Source organism: Ostrea edulis, chromosome 1 (genome assembly GCF_947568905.1).
Source record: "Ostrea edulis chromosome 1, xbOstEdul1.1, whole genome shotgun sequence".
Classification (NCBI taxonomy): Eukaryota; Metazoa; Mollusca; class Bivalvia; order Ostreida; family Ostreidae; genus Ostrea; species Ostrea edulis.
In genome coordinates this window covers 21,680,487-21,707,460 of record NC_079164.1, presented here as the reverse complement: position 1 = coordinate 21,707,460, position 26,974 = coordinate 21,680,487, and the positions used below count along the sequence as shown (strand labels likewise).

Here is a 26,974-nt window from a genome sequence, read left to right as displayed (position 1 = left end):
AAATGGGTTTAAACGGTCGATGAAACTTGAAACCATGAAAAGGTATGCTTTAAGTAGTAAATACCCGTATGCAAATTCATATTTAAAAATCAACGTAGAAAGCGTGAGTTATCGAATCGTTTGTCGGCTACTAAGGCGTCAGATTCCCATGATGTGTGAATTCTGTATAGACGAAATGTTTGCAATTCCCAGATTGGAGATATTACATTAATGATGAAATGTACTTTTCTATTGAAGTCAGGATTTTCTTTATATTCCTTATCACAGGAATACATGTAAGTATACACACACTTTCTCTTATTCATATTGTTTTATAAACTATATAATTGTCAGAAGTATGTTGCAACATTATCTAATAATAGCTCTCCTCTACGTAGGTCCTCTGTTTGTATTGAAGTTTTTCGTGCAAATTATATTTGCCATTTGTCATCAATCAGTTTAAATACAAATGAGGCGAACGGTTTAGCACCGAGTCTAAATAGACAAGTTTGTCACGACGATATCTGTTTATAACAAAAGCAGGCACTTCAGAATGTACCAAGCAGCCAAACCGGTTCTTACTACATGTGTATTTCATTTACTACCAAAATATCAATCCATTCGTTGTAGGTTTTGACATCCAAAGCTCATGATGATGGTACTTTATATGCCAATCTGAAAGATCGCGGACTCCTTGACCTGGAGTACACACATTTGCAGCATGATTCTGATTTACTCAGGTAACACCCTAGACAAAACCCCGATCAGTTTTAGTATGAAGTCATATATATACAGATGAAAATGTCCTTAATATAATTTACAGGTAAACATTTTACGTATGAATGGATCAATATTTTGTTAAAGATGTAATATTATAATGATAAACGTACGAATGCCTTTTACCATATACAAGGATTGTCCATAGGCATTTAAATAAAAAAATTACAATAATATTTTCTTAATAATCCATTCACCTCTACTCAGGATATTATAGCATTAGGTGCCTATGGAATTGTCCTTAAATTTCGTGGATAACGTCATTTTCTCAGCGTTGATATATCAACTAACCTCGGTAAAATAAGGTTATGATATTTTACTGCGTGCATTCCTTCATCAACAGATTAAATTTTGAGAAAATATCAAGAGCGAAAGAAAATTACATTCGCTGTATATAAAGTCATTGACAGTCGACGTCATTTGTGAAATGAATTTTATTTTTGAAAATTCATTAGGGTGTGAACTATGAGCCTTTACGCCGGCATACTTCATGAAACAGTATGATTATAACGATTCATGAAAACTATTCCCGCGTTAAGCGATGCAGTTCATACCCTCATGTATTTCCGTAAATGGGTTTATTTCTTACTTTCCTTTCAGTCGGACTTCCCAGGCGTTACAATAGACGTACTATATTCAAGAAATGAATTTCAGTTTTGAAAATACATGAGAGTATACAATGCAACGCTTCACGCCGACCTACTTTATGAGGTACTAGTCTGTTGGTGTGGAGCGTTGTAGTTCATAACACCATGTACATGTTGTTGTTTTTTTCAAAAATAAAGTTATTTCATATTTACATTCTATTTCATTTCTGTCGGAATTCACCGCCGTTAAAACAGACGTACTATATCTGTATTCATACGCGTAATGGTTAAAACAGACGTACTATATCTGTATTCATACGCGCAATGGTTAAAACAGACGTACTATATCTGTATTCATACGCGTAATGGTTAAAACAGACGTACTATATCTGTATTCATACGCGCAATGGTTAAAACAGACGTACTATATCTGTATTCATACGCGTAATGGTTAAAACAGACGTACTATATCTGTATTCATACGCGTAATGGTTACAACTGCAACACATTCATTAGGAAATGGTTATCATTAAAATTTGTAGAGGTATCAAGGGTAAAACGTTGTAAATGTAAATTTAGATACGTCTAATGCTAGTTAAGGCGATCGACTCCGCTGATTCCATCCGTCACACTCTTCATTAAGAGGGGCCTCCTTGACCTTTCACCTCTGCTCGGCGCGGGTTCGAATCCCGCTCGCGCCGATAAGTGAGAAAGTTTCCCAGGTACATTGTATATGGGTTCTCTCTTCCACCAATAAAAACTGGGCGCCACCAGATAACTGAAAAATTGCTGAGTGTGGCGGAAAACAACAAATTAATCAATCAATAAGAAATGAAGTCAATTTATATGTAAATCTACATCTTCGGGGACTAGCTGCAATAATGTAGCCTTAATATTGCTACATTTACTGACACTTTCTATGTTAATATGTCCAAAAAAAGGGAGAGGCTTAATTAATGTTGCAGCTGAATATTAGCATGTCAAAATTGCTGATATAACAGATTTTAATTAATGTAAACCTCGCGATATGATTTTATGTTTCGCGCGATTTTATATATATATTTTTACGAGAATGAACTGTCGAGATAAAAAGAATTAATGTAATTTTCAGTGTTGTCATTGAGTTTTGAACTTGAAATATTAGATATTGGATCAATAACATTACCTTTATATTGAAGCAGTCATATTTGAAAATTGGTTTACAAAATGTTGAAGGAAGGTGTATACATGTATGACTTAGAAATTTCGGTATATAACCATTTCTTCTTTTAAAAAATCAGATTTGTCCATGAACCTTACGGACACTCATATAAACAGAGTCTCTGTTTGCTTACTGTAGGAGTTCAATAATTACAATTTTTCGTAAAGAAAGAACAAAAATAAATCATTTTAAAATAGGGACCGGTCCAAACGAGAAGCCTCCTCTGCACATCTAGTGAATGCTATTCAGTTGGAGTTTGAATATGCCAAAGAAAGTTATAGACTGGAGCTGACTTCCCCAGAAGAGATTTTACATCCGTCTGCTGAGATACTGACATTTACTAATGGTTCGTCTCTTCAGTGGACAGGTGCTCATCCAGATTGCTTTCTTACCGGAAGTGTGACATCACACAATGGCATGGCCACGCTGTCTATCTGTGATAATGTGGTGGGTATAGTTATTTAATTAATTTGATTACGACACTGCCGATTATTTATCTGATATGAAAGATACATTTTGGAATAGAACAATATCATAATGTTTCCTAGTCTGGGATCTTCAATAATATGTTTCAGATGGGCATTGTGAGAACTGGAAAGTTTACCTTATATATGGAGTCAGTTCGTGAAAGTAGTACCAACCATATTCCAGTTGTTGTGGGGCGTCATAGAGAAGATATTATTCCTACATCTCTCACAGGTAAACGTCTAGTGCAGTTAATACGCCAGTTTCGAGATACGAAGTCTTTTGTATAGGAGGTGCATTTAGTGGAACTTTGAATGGCTAAGTGGGACAGAGTGGATATACAGCCAACGAGGAAGACGATGAAATGTATTAAAAGCGGCTTTTCTTTAAATATGTAAATGTGGGAAATACTAAATACTATCGAAAGAAATGTTTTACCGAAGTGGAAACGTACAAACAATGTCATATTTGCAAGAAATATCTTGGATATGGTACTTATGACCAGCGAAATAACGTGATAGGATAAGAATTCTATGTATTTAATTACTCCCTAAATACTTATTACTTAATTAGTTTGTGTATCAGTCGAATTCGGGTTATCAAACAGCGTATGAGAAACTTACTGAGTACATTCACTTACACAGTGATGCATATCTGTCCCACTCCCGCGTGTAAACAAATTCTTTCGCGCCTTACTATGTACGAGAGTTCTGCAAAAGGAAATAACTCGGACGTATCTCGAAACCGGCGTATTGGTTAACCTGTCATTTCAATATAGTAATATCACTGTAGACATACTCATTTCAACAGATTATTCACCAGAACAAAACGATCATAACTATGGGAGATCTAGACGATCGGTGACGTCACATAACATCACGATCGAGTTGGCGGTTTACACTGACGCGGCGTACACGCGATCCATGCTGGTTACAGACTTCTCTCAAAGACTACAGCATATCCTTCTCAAGTACCACGCTGTATGAAGTTTTTACTCAACATATTCCATTTATTTCGTATTATTAACTTTCACCTTGAAAGGGAGAAACATTAAATTCATATATTGATGATACAGTTATTTTTCCTATTAAACAGATGCAAATTAAGGTAAAGTTCAATAAAGTTTATAAATATTTAATTGATAGGTTCAGATGGAGTGGTCGAGAGCAGAAATGCTGGGTTTCAACGTTCGAATAGTCTTGAAAAGAGTCCAGTTCTTTGAAACAAACCCGGTATGTTCTAACTCTTGTCAATGACAGTTTTATTGTGCTTAGATTGATTTGATATGTCTACAATTTTCTAATATTAAAATCAAAGATATAATCTGAAAGAAATTGTATATTCGGGAGGAAATACTGGCCCTCTGAGCGTCTGACTGCCCTTGGATATGTATTATAGAGTCCTATTACTGAGTTCCCAAGGCGATTAAAGAAAAAAAAGTATATAAAGGTATTTTCTACTGCATATTCTATAGCTTTCGACTTTAATATATTCACCAAATTCCGTCAAAAATATTTAAGTATTTCATGAGATATTCGAAAACTATCTATTCATTTTAAAGTTAGTTTGGATTCGCTTAGCACTCCGTTATTTCACATGTAAACAGACCATATTTGCAATACAATAGTTAAATGAATCCTAGAACTTTCATCTAATAACATTTTGAAGTTGAAGAGCTCACTTTGAGCAGTTCGAAAATACATGTGTCAAATACTTCCAATGTAGAAAAATCTCAGTTGTATTTCGCCATCGGCGGTCTGTTGTAAACATTCGTATAAGAGCGGTATCAATGGATCACACAGAAGCACTTGGTATTTTAAACGAAATTTGGTGACAATCTAAACGAGTTATAGGGAATTCGAAAGATAGAATGCAGTATAAAATGCCTTTATTTAATCATTTTTCTAATTGCCGAAATAGGGTACCCTGTAATATGAGTTACAAGCAGCTATCTATTATACCAAGACAAATATCCGAGCCGATGAGAAGTTGTTGAACTTGTTTGTAAATCGTTGTAAAATAAATAACGTGTAACCTTTTTAAAATGCATCTAGACGTTTGAAGAGCCTGTGGGCGATAACAATTATATTTCTCTTAGATTGATTGTATATTGTTTAACGCACCGCTCGAGAATTTTTCACACATAAGGGGACTTCACCATTGCCGGTGAATTCCTTTAGATAAACACACAATGACATTAGTTATATAACACCATATCTTTTATGAACAGATATGGTATAATTCGTCCACAAATCTGCTAGGTAATGCTCTGAGCGAGTTCTGCTTGGGAACAGTAAACGATGGACCATACGATGCCCGTTATTTGCATGTTGGGTAAGATAGTATGTTTCTGGGTAAAATACATGTATTATGTTGCTAGGTAAGATAGTATGTTGCTGGGTAAGATAGTATGTTGTGTAAGATAGTATGTTGTGTAAGATAGTATGTTGTTGTGTAAGATAGTATGTTGTTGGGTAAGATAGTATGTTGTTGGGTAAGATAGCATGTTGTTGGGTAAGATAGTATGTTGCTGGGTAAGATAGTATGTTGTTGGGTAAGATAGTATGTTGCTGGGTAAGATAGTATGTTGTTGGGTAAGATAGTATGTTGTTGGGTAAGATAGTATGTTGTTGGGTAAGATAGTGTGTTGTTGGGTAAGATAGTATGTTCTTGGGTAAGATAGTATGTTGCTGGGTAAGATATTATGTTCTTGGGTAAGATAGTATGTTGCTGGGTAAGGTAGTATGTTGTTGGGTAAGATAGTATGTTCTTAGGTAAGATAGTATGTTGTTGGGTAAGATAGTATGTTGTTGGGTAAGATAGTATGTTGCTGGGTAAGATATTATGTTGTTGGGTAAGCTAGTATGTTGTTGGGTAATATAGTATGTTGCTGGGTAAGATAGTATGTTGCTAGGTAAGATATTATGTTTCTGGGTAAGATAGTATGTTGCTGGGTAAGATAGTATGTTGTTGTGTAAGATAGTATGTTGCTCGGTAAGATAGTATGTTGTTGGGCAAGATGTTATGTTGTTGGATAAGATAACATGTTGGGTAAGATAGTATGTTGTTGGGTAAGATAGTATGTTGCTGGGTAAGATAGTATGTTGTTGGGTAAGATGGTATGTTCTTAGGTAAGATAGTATGTTGTTGGGTAAGATAGTATGTTGTTGGGTAAGATAGTATGTTGCTGGGTAAGATATTATGTTGTTGGGTAAGATAGTTTGTTGTTGGGTAATATAGTATGTTGCTGGGTAAGATAGTATGTTGCTGGGTAAGATATTATGTTTCTGGGTAAGATAGTATGTTGTTGGGTAAGGTAGTATGTTGTTGTGTAAGATAGTATGTTGCTCGGTAAGATAGTATGTTGTTGGGCAAGATATTATGTTGTTGGATAAGATAACATGTTGGGTAAGATAGTATGTTGTTGGGTAAGATAGTATGTTGCTGGGTAAGATAGTATGTTGTTGGGTAAGATAGTATGTTGTTGTGTAAGATAGTATATTGTTGGGTAAGATAGTATATTGTTGGGTAAGATAGTATGTTGTTGGGTAAGATAATATGTTGTTGGGTACGATAGTATGTTGTTGGGTAAGGTAGTATGTTAATGGCTAAGATTGTATGTTGTTGGGTAAGAAAGTATGTTGTTGTGTAAGAAAGTTTATTGCTGGGTAAGATAATATGTTGTTGGGTAAGATAATATGTTGCTGGGTAAGATAGTATGTTGCTGGGTAAGATAGTATGTTGTGTAAGATATTATGTTGTTGGGTAAGATAGTATGTTGTTGGGTAATATTGTATGTTGTTGGGTAAGATAGTATGTTGTTGGGTAAGATAATATGTTGCTGGGCAAGATAGTATGTTGCTGGGTAAGATAGTATGTTGTGTAAGATATTATGTTGTTGGGTAAGATAGTATGTTGTTGGGTAAGATAGTATGTTGTTGGGTAATATAGTATGTTGTTGAGTAAGATAGTATGTTGCGTGGTAAGGTAGTATGTTGTTGGGTAAGATAGAATGTCGCTGGGTAAGATAGCATGTTGTTCGGTAAGATAGTATGTTGTTGTGTAAGATATTATGTTGTTCGGTAATATAGTATGTTGCTGGGTAAGATAGTATGTTGTTGGGTAAGATAATATGTTACTGGGTAAGATAGTATGTTGTTTGGATAAGATAGTATGTTATTGGGTAAGAAAGTATGTTGCTGGGTTACGTGGTATATTGCTGACAGTTTTGTGGATATACTACTAGTGACTTTGATGTTAGATGGAAACTATACATTTTTCAATATACCCTGTTCACAGACTGACAAACTTGGATGTCCGGGGCCGCGCCTATCAGAACTCCGTGTGTGACCAGCGGTACAGCTGCGCAGTAGATAGTTCTACAGATGCGGCCAGTTTTGCGGCTACGGCGCACGAGCTTGGACACCTGTAATTTTGATGAGAGAATTTCAATGGCTGAATTAACATTTTGTGCAAGAAATATTTTTGTTGAATTCATAAAGCAAGGAACATTTCAAGTACGCTTGGTTGATCATCTATGATATTTGATATATATTACAGAATGGGTATGTATCATGACGCCGATCGTGGGTGCACCGGAAGTGACATAGGTTTGATGGGAGGATATGGTACCGGATGGAGCACTTGTAGTAAAACCGACATGACAAATTTATTAAAGTACGTCATATGCGTGTAATCCGCTTATACCCACGGATCGATAGAATTGCTTCCCTGTTTCTCTGGTCGTATCTTAAACTTGATTATCATATTTTAATTGTAAAATATATGGCATGTACACTCTGAGAATATTGGGACTTTTACCTTAACGTTTATACCAAGAAAGCTGTCCCTAGAGTGTATGTTTTACAATCATATCTAATTTCTGTAATACTCGTGTAAGCAAATTAAGAAAAAGAACAAATATACGATAAATTAGATGTACATGTATTTGGCGTGGGGTGGCGAGTATGTAGTAAAATCATTATGTAATCTCTTTATTTAAGTTCAGGAAATAAACATTGCCTATGGGAAGAAAACATTCCGTTAGACGACGTTCCGCGGGACATTCTAAACCAGCGTCTCATTCCAGAGATACCAGGTATCTTATTCAAACTTTTATTTAGTCAAAGCTTCGGGGGCTTTTTCTTTTGTAAATTATTAATGATGATAAAGACTGGCAATTGTGGTTTAATTACCAGGGCAGATGTATTCACCTGACGAAGTATGTGAGCTGAAGTACGGTGCTGGATACCGTTTCCGGAAATATCCGAAACTTGGGGTACAATCTTAGTTCGATTTCTTAATCTTATTGCATAATTATACTTGTATGTAGATTGATACGGATAACTCCGTTTACCTGATCAAGATATAGGGCTCACGGCGGGTGTGACCGGTCGACAGGGGATGCTTACTCCTCCTGGGCACCTGATCCCACCTCTGGTATATCCAGGGATCCGTGTTTGCCCATCTCTCTATTTTGTATTACTTATAGGAGTTATTAGATTGATCACTGTTCTTTATCTTCACCTTTCATTAAATGTAAATACATGTATTGATTCGGCTTCACTTTTAATATTTTTTCTTCATAGGTTTGTGTTTTGTTCAGCTGTGCAAATCACAACTATCTTCAAGTTAATTATGGACAGATGTTCAAACAATATACTTCTATATTTGGTATGCACTGTGGCACAAATAAGGTATGTTGGAAACCAGTACTAATTTAAATATTCACGCGAAGTACATCAAATACTAGTAATGAATACATGCTACTGAAATATTCAATTATTTATCGTAGATTTGCTTTAAATTGGAATGTGTTGCTGCTGCAACTGCCAAGCTGGACAGCCTGGTAGAACGGCAGGGAGGGTGGAGCCAGTGGGGGCCCTGGACGGGGTGTACCAGAACGTGTGGACGTGGGATAAACTCCAGAAGCCGGAAGTGTGACAACCCACCGTATGTATTCCTGTCATCAAAATTGCATGGCAATTCTGTTTTTCTATGCATTCTGTAGAAAATTTGAATCCTATAAAGAATACGAAATCGAGAAAAAGACGAACAAGGACCCTTGGAAACTCCAGAGGTGTGTGGAGGAGTAGCATCCGCCTCCATGAGTCCCCTTCTTTGATCAGTCTTCCGTTCAGGAGCAATCCGTAGTCAAAATCAGTATGAATAGAATGACTTAACCATAGGCATGAAACACGTCAGACAGCATTCGACCTAACGACATACGGTGATTGCAAATAATATCATTATAACGAGCATGGATTTGCAAAATGCTGACTTTAAACGTGACTGTTGAAAACCCCGAAATATCAACTTGCATGTAATTGACAGTAGCCTGACCATATTCAAATGATAAATCCATTTTGACTGCAACACAGGCAATTATATCGCCTGGGTTTCAATTTACTATTAAAGATACATGCATAGAATTCTAAATATAGGGTACCCAAGTTTGCCGGTGGAAAAACAATAAACCAAAATGGTAAAAGCTAAAAGTCGACCAAAACTAACGAGCATTTTTCTGAATTCGTTCCTGTATATCTTGGGAAGTATATGGAATTTCGGGATGAACTTGGGTATTAATGTAGATTATGGGTAATTAAATCAGAATACAAAGTAGAATTTTAATTCGTCTATACAACATATCATTGGGCCATATGCTGTCTGACATGTTTCATACCGATTGTTAGGCCGTTCTTGGTACACTGATTTTGACTGCGGATAACTCCGTTTACCTGATCAAGATATAGGGCTCACAGCGGGTGTGACCGGTCGACAGGGGATGCTTACTCCTCCTAGGCACCTGATCCCACCACTGGTGTGTCTAAGGGTCCGTGTTTGCCCAACTATCTATTTTGTATTGCTTAATGGGAGTTATGAGATTGATCACTGTTCGTTATCTTCACCTTTCACACTATTTGGTTTATTGTTGGGGTTTTTATCGGCAACCTTGGGTACCCTATATTTAGAATTCAATACCTTTACTCTTTAATAGTAAATTCGAACCCAAGCGATACAATTGCCTGTGGATTGCAATACATCAATTACGTACGGTTTCTGGAATATTATTGCTTTGTTGGATTTATGATATACTGCTTTTTTAGTCCTATTAACACTGAGGGTTGCCCTGAAGATGGATATGAAGCGGAAACATGCAATGCAGAGGTAATATACAGAATTTAATCCCAGTGTTTTAACTGAAACTCTCCCATGGGGATTCTATTTGATGCTCTCCCGTCGAGATCTAGGTTAGAATAGGTCTTCAGTAACCCTTACTTGTCATAAGAGGCGAATGAAAGGGGTGGTCCTACGGATGAGATCGCTAAAACCGAAGCCCCGTGTCACAGCAGATGTGGCAGGATAAAGATTCCTCCTGCTCAAAGACCGTAAGCGCCAAGCAAATGCCTAAATTTTGCATTTCTTCACCGGCAATGGTGTAAAAAAAATTCTCGAGAGGGACATTAAACAACATAAAATCAATCAATTTGATAAGTTAGCAGTTCATGAAGGTTTCCTTTTAACTTCATCGTTTGTATTCTCTAAATGCTCAAATTCTGTCATCTATTATTTCAATATGGTGTGTTTTAAACTGGTTGCTTCATATTACTAGCCTTGTCCTGGTGATAGCTCCGATCAGACGATTCTGTGGAACCAGCGAGCTGGAGAGACGTGTAAACGATTGAGGGACCACGATGTAATCAGCCCTGAACTGTACAACGAGACGGGCTCCAGGTACTCAGATACAGGTAAGACGATATCTACAATATTTCTCTTTTGCTTTGTTTGTAATTGTTTGAAGTCCTATTCGAGAACCTTTCACTCATGTAGAGACGTCGCTAGGTGAATTGAGCATGGCGCTCAAGGCTGTAACAGTGAAGGTTCTGTATCGTGCCAACGCCTACCGTAAGACGTTCTTAAGGTTATATCCGAATAACCCGTGACTTTTTCTTCTAACGTCGGGCCCTTAGTGAAGGAATAGTCACTACTTGTGTTAAACGTCATAGGTTTGACGTGGTGACGCGATCAAAACGCGGGACCTTCTGGACTTGAGACGAACGCCGAGACCACTAGGTTACCACGACCGGTAAGAACAGACTGATGTAAAAGAAGTAGGAACCACTTCTAGAAAATTAATGAATATAAGAATAATAAACATGAAAAAAGAAATCAAACGGTTTCCATTCAAAGCTCTTTTCTAGACAAAGCAAAAAATTCTGAGTAAATCATGGCATTGTTTCAAATTCCATTTCTGCATAATATAATAGCTGACGGCCAGTGTGAAGTAACCTGTGAGCCCGTTTCTGGGTACACTATCCCAACATTCACCAGGTTTGGATTTATGCCGGATGGAGTTAGTTGCATTGGCGGATCCAACACTTGGGACTTGAATAACTGGCCTCGGAATTCTGGATCGTACTATATGTGCCTAGACGGTTTTTGTCAAGTAAGGATCGGTCACATTTGACAATGTCATAAATGGTAAAATGTATATATACTTTGAATAAAATGTATAGATAATTTTGTTTTATCTAAAGGGAAGCATTCTCGAAAGAATGGATATGTAATAAATCAATCATTTTTAAATTTTCTTAACTTTTATCAAAATGCTATATTCATTGTAAGTTGAAATGGAATTTTCTAAATTAATTAGAGATTTGGTTGTGACAATCGGATGAATGGAAAATATTTGGATGAATGTGGAGTTTGTGGGGGAGATAACTCTTCCTGTGTTGTGATATCCAGAACTGACACAAAACAACAAAACCAAGGTGAATTATTAATTTTTTGATTATATTTATCAAAAATTGGCCAAGTAATATTTCAATAGAAGGTCTTGGTTAATCACGGTTTTCTTTTGTGTTACACGTGAAGGTGAGCGTCGCACTCTTGCAAGAATACCCGCTGGATCTTATAATATCCAGTTCTGGTTTACATATGGAGATATGAGACAGAACTTTATAGGCATGTATATATCTTAATTACAAAGTTTTCCATATATATCTTCTTGATATTGATGGATGTAAGTATAATGTACCTATATGTTGCCATCTTTCAGAAGTATATGACAAACATGGAGACGTCATCTTAGCCAGCCGAATCCCCAGTTCCTGGCAGTGGGATACGAGGTCCAACCCTATTATCTTTGCTGGAACCAAGTGGTATTATTTCTTCTATTACCAGTTTCTCCATGTTAAGGGACCGCTGACAGAACCTTGTGAAATAAAGGTATTCCGTATAGACTATTGAAATATCAACGAAACCATATTCGCATAATATATAAAACATGATATTGCTTAACTTTTTTTCTACTGATTAATCCTTTCAGTTGTATCAGCACGATATATACAGCAATACCGGTGTTTACTATTCTTATTCGGAATCTAATGCAGGTAATATTATAGCATACAGTAAAATATGAGAAGTTATTTCAGAAGATGCTTGTGTATGCTACTCACGATCCTAACAAATCTGTATTGTTTTCCAGTGACTTTGGAATGTGGATTTGAGTCAGACTTCTGCGGGTGGTCGCTCACACGGTTCTTTAGAATGGAGTATGGTTCCAATGAGACCGCCATTCCAGTCCCTGAAATATACTTTGGAGGCAAATAACTCTTATTTTGCATCATGATAATTTTTGCATAAGTTTATTTCAGAGACCCTTACTCACGTCCTTTAAACTCTTTTGTAGAGTACTTCATTCACTCCACCAGTCAAACTGATGACGTGTCTGCGACAATAACTAAACACGGTATTCTAGGATCCAGTAACGACCAATATCTCACGTTTAATTATTATGTCACTGGAATGGGTTCCAATATTACGGTATCGTGGAATGAAGATGTCATATGGGCATTAAACAATTCACAACTCAACTTGTGGGGATTTGCAACACTTACTATATCTTCTCTTGAAATATATCAGGTAAGTATTGTTAATTCAAGACAAGAACATACCTAGAATGCACATGTTTTATTTTAGAATTTTAACAATTGATGGAGATTGATTAACAAATATAGGTGTTTCTCTTTTTTTACGATTGATTGAAGATAAAGATTACCTGTACAACGAAAGTTCAGGATAGCGGTGAAATATCACTGGACAACCTCAAACTGTCCTCTGATCCAAAACCGTACTGTGATCAGAAAAGTAAGTAAAAATATTTTACTCATGAAAACATTTAAAAATCAGTAAGTTTGCATCGGATAATAATTGGGTGTTTTGTTTACACAAGATGGATGTGACGGACAAACCACTGATTTGCCAATAGTGACGTCACAATCGGCGACTGATGCAACCAGAGGGGAAATAGAGGGTATGTCCTCTCTTTTTTATATAACATTCATAATATTTTATTAGATGCATAATGAAATCTCAATATCAAATGTATTTCAAAGTGTCACCCTGTTTCCCACATACATAAGTACTACAGGACATTGTATCATTAAAAAGATGTCGTAAAAAAACAACATCAGTCACATTCCCTACTACAGATAGATTCCAAATGTCAAAATGAACTTTACTGGAAAGAAAGAAAGTGTTTGATACAAGAACCCTGTAGTTATGATAATGATTGTGTAAAATACCATTATAATGACACCCATGTTTCTTTATTAGATTCAAGTAGCACAGGAACATCTTCAACAACACCCATCCAGTCAACTAAAACTCCCATCCCGTCTACAACACCCATCCAGTCAACTAAAACTCCCATCCCGTCAACAACACCCATCCAGTCAACTAAAACTCCCATCCCGTCTACAACACCCATCCAGTCAATCACTCCAATCAAGACAACAGCAACTCCTATGCCATTAACAACACCCAGCCAGTCAACAACATTCATCCCGTCAACAACATCATCCATCCAGTCAACATCATCCATCCCCTCAACAACATCATCCATCCAGTCAACAACACCATCCATCCCCTCAACAACATCATCCTCTCAGTCAACATCATCAACCATCCAGTCAACAACATCATCCATCCAGTCAACATCATCACCCATCCTGTCAACATCATCACCCATCCAGTCGTTAGATACGTCGACTCACGGAGCCCCAACTAAAGGTATAATGGAGGACAGTACGGGTTTAGTAACATGCCCTCTGACCCTATTTCACAAATACATAATTCATTTTAATTTGATCTCACAAACTGTAAAATATTGACTTTAAATACTCTATTGTTTTGACATATACTTGTAAAATTTAGTAAAATCACGGGGATCAAGGGCTTCTCAATTTCGGTGGTTGTAAATTTGTCGATTTATTCAAATAAAGGACTCGTATTTGGCGTTTATCGCTTTGGCAATACGGATATTTTTTTTTAAATGTATTCCATATGGCGTCATAAATGCTGAAATGGTATTTTCATTCATGATAACTTTCCGTATTCAGATTCAAATAATACAACATCTACAATTATAACATCAACAATTGTATCCATTCTATCAACAGACAACGTCAACCACGGGAGGCCGAATCACAGACATAACTGCAGGGTTATGTCAAATCACGCCCTGTGACCCAGATGCATAATTTATGATATCGCATTCATCAACAACAAACATTATAACAAAGTACATGACATTTACTATCTTTCATTAACGTTCTATAAATAGATTCCAGTAGTCCGCTAGTATCTACAGCAAAGACAACCCCATTAGCAGAGCTGTCTACCTCGGGAGCTCCATCCACTGACAAAACTCAGGACAAAACAGGTCTTGTATCAATCCATCTCATCTGATTGAGAATAATTGTCGACGTAGAGTTTGTTTTTGGATAATTTCAGTATATACTTTTTACCTCTTTATAGACGTAAGCAGTGAAACAACTACACCAATGTCTACAGTAGATATCACGCCAGTGTGGTCATCCACAATTACAGACATGACGACGGTCATCACAACGGGTTTGTTTTAATAAAAAAAAATATACAATAGTAATGGAATTTCTACACAGAGAGTAAATGTCAAGAGGATCTGTGTGAGAATAATTTTCACGGAATTAACAAACGAGGGCGTTCAAAAATAAAATTTTCCCGAGAGTCATCCATATCTAGAAACGTTTTCAAAATACTCCTGGTCTGCTTCTTAAACCAGTCTCCTCGAAACTTTTCCATTTCTTCTCGATTGGGTTTTTTAAAGTTATTTTCATTTAAGTTTCAATACATCCTGATGTATCATATTGTTACATCTTTTAAAGTGGAGGCATATGCAGCTGTTTTGATAACTATTACAGATGCAGCCTTTGAATGGAAATTCGTTGGAGCAGTCACTGGAATTGCTGTCGGACTATGTGTTATCATATTGGTTGTTGTGATAGTTGCCTGCTATTGCAATTGCTCGTGGTACGTTATGATGTGTACAAAGATAATTAAGTTATTATTTACAAGGATTTATGTTTATCTCTATCAAGTATTTTTTCCCGAAATTAATACTTGTAAATCCAATACTTAATTAAAATGAAGATAAAAGAGACTTTATTACAATTTAGTATGAAGAGTTCAAAATATATGTACTGTAAAATTACACATTTTGCGTGGTGCTAGATAGTGATGTACCGATTGTCGCCGACTTTCGATTGTCGGTCGCTATAACTGAAATGATGTGAATAATCGATTGTCATTTTGAAAATTGAAAATCGCCGACGTCGGTATTTTTTTTTTTTTATAATACGAATATTCCTACCGCGACTTATCTAAAATCAAAAATGGCTGACGAAGCTGCATCATCCGATAAGATTGAATGATTGAATATTGTTTAACGTTTCTCTTGAGAATCTCTCACTCATATGGAGACGACACCATTGCCGGTAAAGGCCTTCAAAATTTAGGCCTATGCACGGTGCTTACAGTCTTTCAACAGGGGGGATCTTTATCGTGCCACACCTGTTGTGACACGGGGCCTCGGATTTTGCCTTTAACAACAAGCAAGGGGTAATGAGGCTCTATTCTAACCCGGATCCCATAAGAACAACAAAAGTCAAGAGATCAATCTCTATCCCGTTAAAATAAAATCGAAAGTATGGGATTAACTTCAAATTTCTAATTATGATTTTGGACGCCTCCATATGGGTGAAACAAGATACAATCAATCTAATGATTTTATTCTAATTAACTTAATATCTAGGGTAAAACATAAAGTAAATTTAATATATTTATGCCATAAATTTGAAATCACTAAAATTCGATTATTTTTCGATTAATCAATCGAAAAGGTACATCCGATTAATCCGATCATCGATTAAATTTATTTTCCCGATTGCCCATCACTATTGTTAGATCGTCGTGGTTTGGAAGAAAATTGCACGGGTTTTTGTTGTGGTTGGGAGAAAATTGCATAGGTTCTTTGGAGTCAGTGTGTTGGGGGTTTTTTTTTTGGGGGGGGGGGGGTATAAAGTTACCTAATCAGACCACGAAAATCAATTAAATTCCGTTGAAAGTATTGATTTTACAGATGGATAAGTTATTTTTAGCTTTGTGTGCATGTACAAAACCAATAAAAGGGTCAGAAGAGTTTGGGTATGTGAATGGTCTCTATAAATGTTGTTTATTGTTTTCCTTAGGTGTAAAGCAAAGGCTAAGCACAGGGACATTTACAGAGTCTCCGGGCTTTTTGATGGTGCTTCCAAACCTCTCAGTACTGGATCAAATATAGACACCAGCGATATCAAGATATATTTCCACACTGACAATAATTCAAGAATTGAAACAAAAGCGTGACCCAAGCACAATGCACATTTTAGGATATCTGTCAAATGTGTTTCTTTTTCATGCACAATATTCATAATGAGTATTATAAGTTATACCTGTTTCCCATGTTGTTTTATATAATATTTATTTATTTTTATACTATAGAATATACAAGTTCTGCAATAAAATATCCAAAAAACATTCTTGGTTTTTGTGTTTAATCATGGAAACATGTAGATTTTTTCATTCCTTCTCATTTCTGTTTATTCTTTATGTATCATCCTTGACATCGTGTAATGTTTTGCTTTTGAGTCGACTCGCGTAGCGAGCTACATTTGTACTCCTTGTCATCAGACCTGTCCTGCGGATCCAACTTAGCTCATGCGCAACTAAAGATAGTTTGACTGGCAGTGTATATTCTGTTAAATGAAATCATTGCCGTGTACACAAAATTCTTAATAATGCCAATGGAACGCAGACATTGTTGGTGAAAGTATTTTAGAATCTGGCATCGACCTAGCAGGTCTGCAAATGAAAGCAGTTTGGAGAAGATGAGACTGTGGATATGAAAGCAGACACTGCATGCCTTTCATCGAGTTTAAAATTTGTAAACATGGTTAATAAAGTTATGTATGATATATTCAAATTTTAGACAAACAATAATGGTGAAAGACTTATTTTAAAGTCTATCGAAATGATATTTTTAATCGCGCACGAATATAAGGACGGAGATCGAGGGTTAGAATTCGGGATATATGAATAAGGACTTCGATATATTGAATTAAAATTTTCGTGAAAATAAATGCTTTGGCGATTCCAACAGAATTCTGACGAAAATATATCTGAATTGAATCAACGAATTCTGCTTTATTTAAATAAATAAACAACAATCGAGTTAACATCATTTAGTATTTACATACGCACGTGGTACATTTTTGTGGGAATACTTCATGTAAATAGAACGAAGGAAGAGGCGATCAAGATATTTGAAAACTTCAAGAGAATAATTTGCATCAATACCCGCTACAAATTGTTTCCGGGCTTGTTTTCTTATATTTTGCGGTAGGCTTTTGATATTTGACAAGTACCGATAAGTGATCATCTCATGAAGGTGTGCTGGGTACCATGGATAGTGACCTTTGATCTTTGAACTTTTATGTTTACACAATTTTTAATATTTTATGGGTACATTTCTCAAGCCAATGTGTCACGTTCCCAGTATTTGACGTTGAAATTCCATAGATATCTAGTTAAGCGTAATACTCATGCATGTACATTTTGTTTTACCATACTTTAAAGATTCAGAATTAAAGCTTATAAGACGATGCTGTATATACCCCCACCCCTTGGTGGAAATCGTGGACGACTCGACTCTGAGGCCCTTGAGGCCTTCGATTTCTGTAAAGGATATAACACTGGAGGAAAAGGGCTCATACTTTTTACTCGTGAAAGTCTATCATCATCATATTATTGCTGAATAAACAATAAACATATTATGAATCTGTATGTGGGACACCATGGTTTAATTATTTTTCGTTGAATACAAAATTTCGGTTTTTTCATGGTTGAACATGATCATGAAGCCAAACTTAACTACATCTGTAAGAAACGTTTAAATCAAAGAGGAAAGAATGAAGAATAGCTGTCTACAATGTTACATACCAATGAAATCGGCTAAACCACGATTTTTATGCCCAGGGAAATTAATGAAAACAAATAGAATATCGCCTGAACTCTCCTTCTTTAAAATCTTTTGTCTGCAAAAGTATGGATTTATGATAGTACATGAAATAGAAATACACGCCTTTCGACTTCTTTTTTGTCGACACTAAGTCTTGGTAGTATTACCCTATCACTAATCTACATCGACTATGTATTTAGATCTATGTATGCCTATTCAAAGACCATTTTACCCATAAAGACGTTTTGTATTGATAGGTTCAATGGGTTTTAAAGTGTGTATACAAACTTCGCGTACAGTCTACAAACCACAGAACCATGACACTGGATAATTCACTTCCTTGTTGGAAAATAAAACAATGTACTTAAACATGGTGTATGACGGTTGCATTGGATCGTTAAGTATCTTCTCCTTGATTCTGCTGACAAAGGGTAACGGTTCATTTATTTCCTCTTAAAGTCACTGGAAAGTTGAATTATATTTTCTACTTTGACAATGGATTGCAAATCTGACTGGATTGCGTTCTTAAATTATATGTGACTCTTTTCTTAGGAAGTATCTACAAGAGTTGCGACTTTGAGTTCGGGTTTTGTGACTGGACATATCAGGGATGGACTAGAGTGGGGTTCAAGTCACCACTGGAGAATACCGGACCTGAAAAAGCTATTTCTGGACGTAAGTGCTAACTTACCATATGCGCATTTTTCTGAATAAGGCTCAAGAAAATGTCCGTCTAGCGGTATTTCTACGATGATTTTAAATACCGATACCCATTCTCAAGATCACCTTGAGCACTAAAAGAAATGTATGTATAGCTATATTACTGTACAGTACCCGCCATGAACCTGAAATGTATTTTTCACAAAGTATTTCAACGAAAAATACCCTTTCTTCCAAACCTGAAGTCATCGCTGGTCTAATTCTATTAAATTATTTTTATTTCATTCAAGTACTAGTATGCTAGTCGTTTCTGTTCTACATTTGCAATGATTTTGCAGCCACTCTTACAAGATCTGGTTAATCCAATTCTACATCAAATATTTCATAATATATTCTAGTATAATAGTCCAAGTTTAAACAATACATGTAATATCTCACCAGTAATTGATTTGATTAGCATGGTAAATCTCGGACATTTCTGTATCGCGTTGTTTAACTGTACAGTGTAAGGTAGAAGTGGGCCGAACACGTTTTCTGGGGGTGGTGTGGTTTTCAATGAATTACATTACAAGTGAAAATATGACAGAATTATTGCCATGATAACAGGAACTATGATTTTAAGGTAGCTCCATCCTCATGTGAGTTTTCAATATTAATGGTTCAAAGTGGAAAACCCGTATTAATTTTCAACTTAATATAGTTTAATTTAATCAATAACCAAAGAAGTTGTGTATGTTGCCATCTTTTTAAAGATGTCCGACCAACATAAACGGAAGTATTAGTCAACATTAGAAAATCGGACATTTCATTGAGAGAAAAATAATGAAAAAACTAATGTCAACAGTTTCAAAAACTGATTAATAGATATACACATGTATATGAAATTAATTGTTGATGTCATTGACATCATTGTATAGCAGAAACAACACCAATATAAGAGTTGTTGCCCTTGACAACATTTAAAAATGATATTTGATTATTAAGAGAAAATTTGAACTTTTTCAGTAAAAATACTTTACTAGATTTTTTATCTAGTGAATAAAATTCCTCTAAAAAATATATTTCTAACATGCACAAAGCTTGATTTTTTATATCAATATTTTGCTAAAGCCCATTACGTTTCAGAGGGTGGAGGTACATGTGCCTGGAATCTGATGCTTCAAAATTTGCATCGTTATACTAATATTACGCAGCTACTCCGAATGTGAAATGTTTCAACATTAAAGTCTTTAGCAGGCTAAGTACACTGGTTTAAACATATCTTATTAAAATTTTGTGATCGAGAACAAGTTCTCTCTCTCTCTCTCTCTCTCTCTCTCTCTCTCTCTCTCTCTCTCTCCATACATACAGTGAAACTTTTCTAAATCGGCCTACTGCGTGGTTCAGTAGGTAATGTTGTAAAGATGATTTCTTTTTTAAAACGAACGAGTTCGAATCTCTCACGGACACAAGATTTTTTTTCATATTAAGTTTTCCATCTACATTATTTTCTTAATTGAAACACGTGAGTTCGAACCCCACTCGTGCCATGGCCGCGTCAAACCTAAGACGCTAAAATAAGAAGTGATTGCTCCTTCGCCAAACGCTCGGCATTTAGAAGTGAGAACCATGTTTTGATCTTAAAAACGGAGGTCCTGTGTCACGGCAGGCGTTAACACGATAAAGAACCCTCACTGCTACGGCCCTGAGTGTTAAGCATAGGTCTAAAGAAGGTGTTGCACGTCTTATGTTAATTTCCCTAAAGGTGTTGCATGAAAGATCGAAAAATTTAAGTTATTCAAATATAAGATAAAACCAATTGGAACGTATGTTTTGATTCAATAATTTTTGAAAATAAGTTTAAAAGACGTGTATTGACAAAATTAGTCAAAATATTTCGAGTCTAAATCAAGCTATAAGCGATTTATATGATTTTTAGCGTTAAAATGGAGGGGTATCCCCGAATATCAGAAAAACTGCCTCCGTGAAACAAAATAAATTCAGCATGAACATGTTCTTCGAGTTTTTCTTTAAAAAACTGTCGCCTTGAAATTTTGTTTCACGAGGGCATTTTTTTGTAAATTAAAAAAAAAAACCGAAACGGCTTCACTGGTATTATTTTCATCTTCACCTGTACGTTAATTCTAAAAGATGTTTTCTATTTTTAAAACGACCGGGTTCGACTCCCTCACGAACACTTTTGTTTTGTTCATATTACGTTTTCCATCTAGATTTTTTTCTTAATAGAAACACGCTTCTAGTTTTTATAAATGTTTTATGTCAAATCTGTTTATTACCATGTGCTGAGTTTGAAATAAGCTTCCAACATGGACATTGTTTAGTTTGTGAATAGGACTCTCAACAAACACCCTGAATACAGCATGCAATACCTGTGTTTTAATAGTCAAGGCTGCTAACGAGAACTTGTATGTTTTTCTGAATGAAAGTTGTTGACAAAGGCGTGGTGCCTTTTACGAAAAACCGTTGTGAACTTTGCAAAGCTTTGGAAGGAAAACTTTAAGGCCAAACAAAGTAAATAATCGTTAAACAGTTTGAGTTTATATGTATTCCAGTAGCAAATTGCTAGGTTGAATCAATTTTTACAGGTGCATGTACTTCGAATAATGTTGAACTTTATTAATGCATATTAAACTTCCCAAATTTTGTTTTGTGGCCAGTCATGTATAGTTGCCAACTGTTGGTTGTAGAAAATAATACATACGAGTATAAGAGCTTTTGGACTGTAGTAGTATAGAATATTAAATATTTGATACACTCATAACATGTAACCGTATACATTTTATCTGATACTCAGAAAAAAGAAGACAATTTAATTTTCACGATTTCAAAAATTATCTTTAGACTACATGTATAATGTATTGCCACATAAAATGTATTAGGCTTGTCCCTAGTACTGGGGAATCCTTCGGGTATTTAATTGGCAAATACGCAATGAGTATAAATATGAATGAAGGTCAGTTCTACGTCACGAGTGCTGGCACGGAGCACGATTAGGGAAAATTCCCGCTTCGGTGCAACACCCTCTTTGTTGTACTTCACCTAAGGCTGGTGACATCTCAATGTGAGTAAAGAAAATCCTGACTGGACGTGAAACAAACAATCAATCTATCTATTCTAATTCTAAAGATGTCAAACCTCTAACCGAATTCTTTTTCTTGCAATACATGCTTGACATGTTACTGGAGTTAGAATTAGATTAAAACGATAAAATTAAACTAAAGATGAAATGCCCATACTGGATTTGAGGGGGAAATCATTGAAAACTTAAATTATGGAAAGTAGGATGAAAATAGTGTAAAAGACTTCAGTAAGATTCGAACTCACTCAAACAAGCTATGATTTTCTGTCGATCTCTGGTTGGTAATACATCTGACTACTAATAGGTATACCCACTAAGCATTTAGTCAGGTCACGTGCCTAGCGTAGTGATACTTTTCATGCTTCCCAATCGGTAGGCCCGTGTTCGATTCTTGATGTTGGCACCACGGATAAAAGATTCTCAAATAGAACGTAAAACAACATGAATAAACAAAAAGATGGTCATCTTCACAAGTCAAGGGTTATTGATGCCTTACCTCGCACGTTAGATAACGAATCAATAACCCTTGACTTGTGAAGATGATAGCTGGTAAACTTACTTCTTATTTATACCTGTTTGTTTAACGCCCCTCTCAAGAATATTTCACTCATTTGGAGACGTCACCAAGACCGGTGAAGGGCTTCAAATTTAGGCCTATGTTCGGCGCTTACGGCCATTGAGCAGTCAGGGTTCTTTGGCATGCCACACCTACTGTGACATGGGAAATCCGTTTTTAAGGTCATCTCCAAGGACCCGTGAAATTCCCACCTGATGCCGAGCGTTTTGTGATGGAACTGTCACTACCTATTTTATCAACTTACAATGTAGGTCTGTTGCGGCCGGGATTCGAACCCCGACTTTCCGCGTGTGGGGCAAACGCTCTACCTCTAGACCACCGTGGCGGTAAAAAGGACGTTGTCTTCTATCATTTTGCCTGTTTGGTAACTGCCTATTCTCTGTTATGTGCTTTATATGTGATTAGCATTAAGTAATAACTATTTTAGGATACGTTTTAGTATACCTGACTTGTGTTTACACTATTGTCAAACAAACACAGCCAGTTTGACAAACAAATAGGACGTAAAGAACATTAAACGCGAATAGCTGATCATTCGAACTCTTCTATTTCTTATTTCCGATGTACATGCATATTGTGTTTTTACTATTCATTTCAATTACCATTGCTCTCTGAATGTAATATATAGAACATTTGATACTATAATGCAGAATATTACATCTACTCACACGGAAGGGAGACTGGGCATAATACCACGGCAACGTTAGAAACCAGTGACGTCACGGGACAGACAACTAAGTGCCTGTTGTTTAATTACCACATGAGGGGTTTACACATTGAGAAACTTCAAGTGAAATGGAAATCTACGTTATCAGAAATTTGGACAAGAGAAAATCAGCAAGGTGACGAGTGGAACTGCGCCGCAATAAACGTATCAACGAGTAAAACCGACAGAGTAGGATTCCCTAGATTAGTCAAAATTTTCGCTTCAAACTTTTATCTCTATTATGTTGACTGCATTTAAATTGTGTTCTCTAAGGTTTGTATAATATATATTGTAGTTATTGTTTATTGCCTCAACGGGTAGAACAAGCACAGCTCTGTACGATATCATTGGAATCGACAACATCAAAATAGTCTCTCCAACAGGCAGATTCTGTATCGACACAGGTACTATTTACTACTCTCTCTCTCTCTCTCTCTCTCTCTCTCTCTCTCTCTCTCTCTCTCTCTCAATAATAATGAAAAAATGTCCCTTCTTAATGTTTACAATCTAACAAAATAAATAGAACTCCATTTACTTTACAGGTTGCAACATATCCTTGGATTTTACTTCGACGACACCGTCACTCGAATCAACACCGTCATTCTCTTCAACTGTACCTGTAGCCTTTAAAATATCAACAGAAACAGAGACCCCTTGGTTTGAAAGTATCGCTGTTTTTTTCTTCTTCTATGATTAATTAGGTGTATAACATTTCATTTTTTAATTGTTATCAAATAGTTGTTTTTTTTCATAACTTTTCTTTGTCTCAAAACAAATAGAGGCAGATTATTATTTCTCACTGCTATTCTCCTTTTTTAGAATGTAATAACGTGTAAGAATGTGTGTCCACGGGTCCGTGTGTGCTCAACTATCTATTTTGTATTGCTTATGGGAGTTGTGAGATTGATCACTGTTCGTTATCTTCACCTTTCATGAATCACTATGTTAAACATTTCATCGTTGCAGCCAATCTGCCTTATTTAATTGGAATACCTACAGCAATAGTACTCGTGTCATCCATTGTTATTGGAATCTATATTTTCCGAACACATCATAAAAGAAGGTATCGTCACTTATTTACTGTGCACAATATAGAGGCATTCAAATATAGCATATTTATAGCATATTGATAAATCTTTGTTCATGAATAGTTTTGTAATTTCAAAACAAACGAATTCGATGTGAAATGTGAGTAAAGGAGAAAAACAGTTGAAGTATCAAAATTCAGATAGTTTTGAAAGATGTATGCTGATTTCTCCTATCTGATGTGGAACTTATCCTGTGAATGAAGTGTATCAAATGATTTTTCTGACAACAACAAAAATTGTGTTTTTTTACAGCATTAATTACTATTTCTTTAGTTTTGTTTGCCCAAATCTCTATTTTGTATTGGGTATAGGAGTTACGAGATTGATCACTGTTCGTTATCTTACCTTTATAGGAGTTACGAGATTGATCACCGTTCGTTATCTTACCTTTCTAGATCGTTACGAGATTGATCACTGTTTGTTATCTTACTTTTCTAGGAGTTACGAGATTGATCATTGTTCGTTATCTTACCTTTCTAGATCGTTACGAGATTGATCACTGTTCGTTATCTTACCTTTCTAGGAGTTACGAGATTGATCACTGTTCGTTATCTTACCTTTCTAGGAGTTACGAGATTGATCACTGCTCGTTATCTTACCTTTCTAGATCGTTACGAGATTGATCACTGCTCGTTATCTTACCTTTCTAGATCGTTACGAGATTGATCACTGTTCGTTATCTTACCTTTCTAGGAGTTACGAGATTGATCACTGTTCGTTATCTTACCTTTCTAGGAGTTACGAGATTGATCACTGTTCGTTATCTTACCTTTCTAGGAGTTACGAGATTGATCACTGCTCGTTATCTTACCTTTCTAGATCGTTACGAGATTGATCACTGCTTGTTATCTTACCTTTCTAGATCGTTACGAGATTGATCACTGTTCGTTATCTTACCTTTCTAGGAGTTACGAGATTGATCACTGTTCGTTATCTTACCTTTCTAGGAGTTACGAGATTGATCACTGCTTGTTATCTTACCTTTCTAGATCGGCGCCTTCACTACCAAACATCACAACACCGTTTAGAACTGGTCAGATGATAAGTCGGTACCAGAACGATCCGACACACGGAAACTCGACGACGCAGGAACCGGAGTACGTATACCCTGACGATGAGGAACATTACGAGACGTATTTGGATATAGTTCATGATTCAAACGTTTATTTGGACGTTGTATCGGATGATCAAAATAGTATCCTACAGAATAGACAACACTCAACTGATGTGTCCGTTATTCATACATATAAGAATATTGAAAATGACTACGAGGAACCAGTAAAACCTGTGACGTAATTCGTTAGTATAAAAAAATCAGAAAACAAGACAGCCCGTCTCTGTATTCAGCATTGTCTACTACTGTATATCACGTTTATTTCGCGAGACCTTGTTTTTTGCATGGATACAAAGATATATTTATTCGCGAGACATAACTTTCGCGAATCATTATCTGTTGCTTTTAAAAGTCTTCTATATGTAAGACTTTATAGTTTATACTCTTGCGAAAATATGCAAAAATAATGTTCTTGCGAATAAAATGTGATTTACAGTAACATTAATACGTTACATCATAATCATTTAAAATTAAGGGATTTTCTTTTTCATCAACGGATGTGTTTCTCTGTGTCCGGTTCATCGTGTAATATTGGAATGTTTTATCCTTTATAAACAGCTTTATTTCTGTCTCTGTATAAAGTATGATCATCTTCCACTACATTGTTTTATCCTATGTTCTTTAAATTACATCAACAGATATGTTTTTGTGTTCAGTATTCATATTTGGATATTCTATTAAACATATTTAACATGTCATAGGCAAACAAAGACCACAATGTCAACTTCCAATGTTTATGAAGCAATATTCCCTTATCACCTGCATATGATGTTTATATATCTTAACTGATTCCACACACGAGAGCATGATCTGTGTATGATCAATAAAATAGAAGCATGCTACTGACAAATAAGTTAATGTTGCAAAGGTTTCAAAAGTCTCGTTTAAAGTCAGCATTTCGCTAATTTTATAGTCGTTGTAATGTACAAGCTATTACTGGGTTGAATGCTGTCTGTTTCATACCAATTGTTAGGCCATTCATTAAATACGACTTTGACTACGGGTCACTTTGTTTACCCGATCACGATATGGGGCTCATCGCGGGTAAGACTGGTCAACAGGGGATGATTATTAATATTAGGCACCTTATCCCATCCACCTCTGGTATGTCCAGGTATCTGTGTTTGCCTTTCTCTCGATTTTGTATTCTTTTTAGGATTTATGAGATCGACCACTGTTCGTTCTTTACTTTTTCATATATCAGCTAATATTAATAAGGTAAATCATCTAACATTAGAAGGTTTATCTTCAATATAACTGCATTTAAACGATAGGGATGGGTCATGTACTCAGTTTACTCCAAAACAAAATACGATATATAGATCAGAAGACGTCTGAGATATACTCTGAAATATTTTAAAA

At 35.9% G+C, this 26,974-nt stretch overlaps 2 protein-coding genes across 4 annotated transcripts; both read left to right on the top strand.

Moving 5' to 3' along the window:
- On the top strand, nucleotides 1–16,909 carry LOC125663672 (A disintegrin and metalloproteinase with thrombospondin motifs 7-like). Of its 3 annotated transcripts, XM_056153039.1 has the most exons (30): nucleotides 1–275; nucleotides 610–719; nucleotides 2,742–2,991; nucleotides 3,120–3,243; nucleotides 3,820–3,989; nucleotides 4,155–4,241; nucleotides 5,240–5,343; nucleotides 7,309–7,437; nucleotides 7,570–7,686; nucleotides 8,013–8,107; nucleotides 8,208–8,287; nucleotides 8,598–8,705; nucleotides 8,804–8,961; nucleotides 10,116–10,176; nucleotides 10,622–10,757; nucleotides 11,277–11,455; nucleotides 11,663–11,780; nucleotides 11,884–11,973; nucleotides 12,068–12,237; nucleotides 12,338–12,401; nucleotides 12,497–12,613; nucleotides 12,701–12,933; nucleotides 13,059–13,158; nucleotides 13,244–13,324; nucleotides 13,627–13,729; nucleotides 13,769–14,082; nucleotides 14,636–14,734; nucleotides 14,830–14,925; nucleotides 15,255–15,363; nucleotides 16,581–16,909. In XM_056153039.1, the coding sequence occupies exons 1-30, from the start codon at nucleotides 219–221 to the stop codon at nucleotides 16,735–16,737; spliced, it is 3,816 nt and encodes a 1,271-aa protein (XP_056009014.1). In that variant the 5' UTR covers nucleotides 1–218; the 3' UTR covers nucleotides 16,738–16,909. The 3 variants fall into 3 exon arrangements, with proteins under 3 accessions (XP_056009014.1, XP_048751942.2, XP_048751941.2); XM_048895985.2 differs by having other exon boundaries at nucleotides 3–275; nucleotides 3,832–3,989; nucleotides 13,627–14,082; XM_048895984.2 differs by having other exon boundaries at nucleotides 5–275; nucleotides 13,627–14,082.
- A 1,759-nt stretch (nucleotides 16,910–18,668) lies between these two features.
- LOC125663680 (MAM and LDL-receptor class A domain-containing protein 1-like) lies at nucleotides 18,669–26,255 on the top strand. The gene is made up of 7 exons (XM_048896005.2): nucleotides 18,669–18,819; nucleotides 18,941–19,063; nucleotides 23,355–23,599; nucleotides 23,706–23,814; nucleotides 23,953–24,075; nucleotides 24,377–24,473; nucleotides 25,488–26,255. The coding sequence occupies exons 1-7, from the start codon at nucleotides 18,747–18,749 to the stop codon at nucleotides 25,792–25,794; spliced, it is 1,077 nt and encodes a 358-aa protein (XP_048751962.2). The 5' UTR covers nucleotides 18,669–18,746; the 3' UTR covers nucleotides 25,795–26,255.
- Nucleotides 26,256–26,974: the final 719 nt, after the last annotated feature.

Coding starts and splice junctions, on each gene's coding strand:
- LOC125663672 (XM_048895984.2), top strand. CDS start 219: ATGTACTTTTCTATTGAAGTCAGGATTTTCTTTATATTCCTTATCACA. Junction 11,456..11,662: donor GCCTAGACGGTTTTTGTCAA/GTAAGGATCGGT, acceptor TAAATTAATTAG/AGATTTGGTTGTGACAATCG. Junction 12,614..12,700: donor CCCTGAAATATACTTTGGAG/GCAAATAACTCT, acceptor ACTCTTTTGTAG/AGTACTTCATTCACTCCACC.
- LOC125663680 (XM_048896005.2), top strand. CDS start 18,747: ATGTACTTAAACATGGTGTATGACGGTTGCATTGGATCGTTAAGTATC. Junction 23,600..23,705: donor CAACGAGTAAAACCGACAGA/GTAGGATTCCCT, acceptor TATATATTGTAG/TTATTGTTTATTGCCTCAAC. Junction 24,474..25,487: donor CGAACACATCATAAAAGAAG/GTATCGTCACTT, acceptor TTACCTTTCTAG/ATCGGCGCCTTCACTACCAA.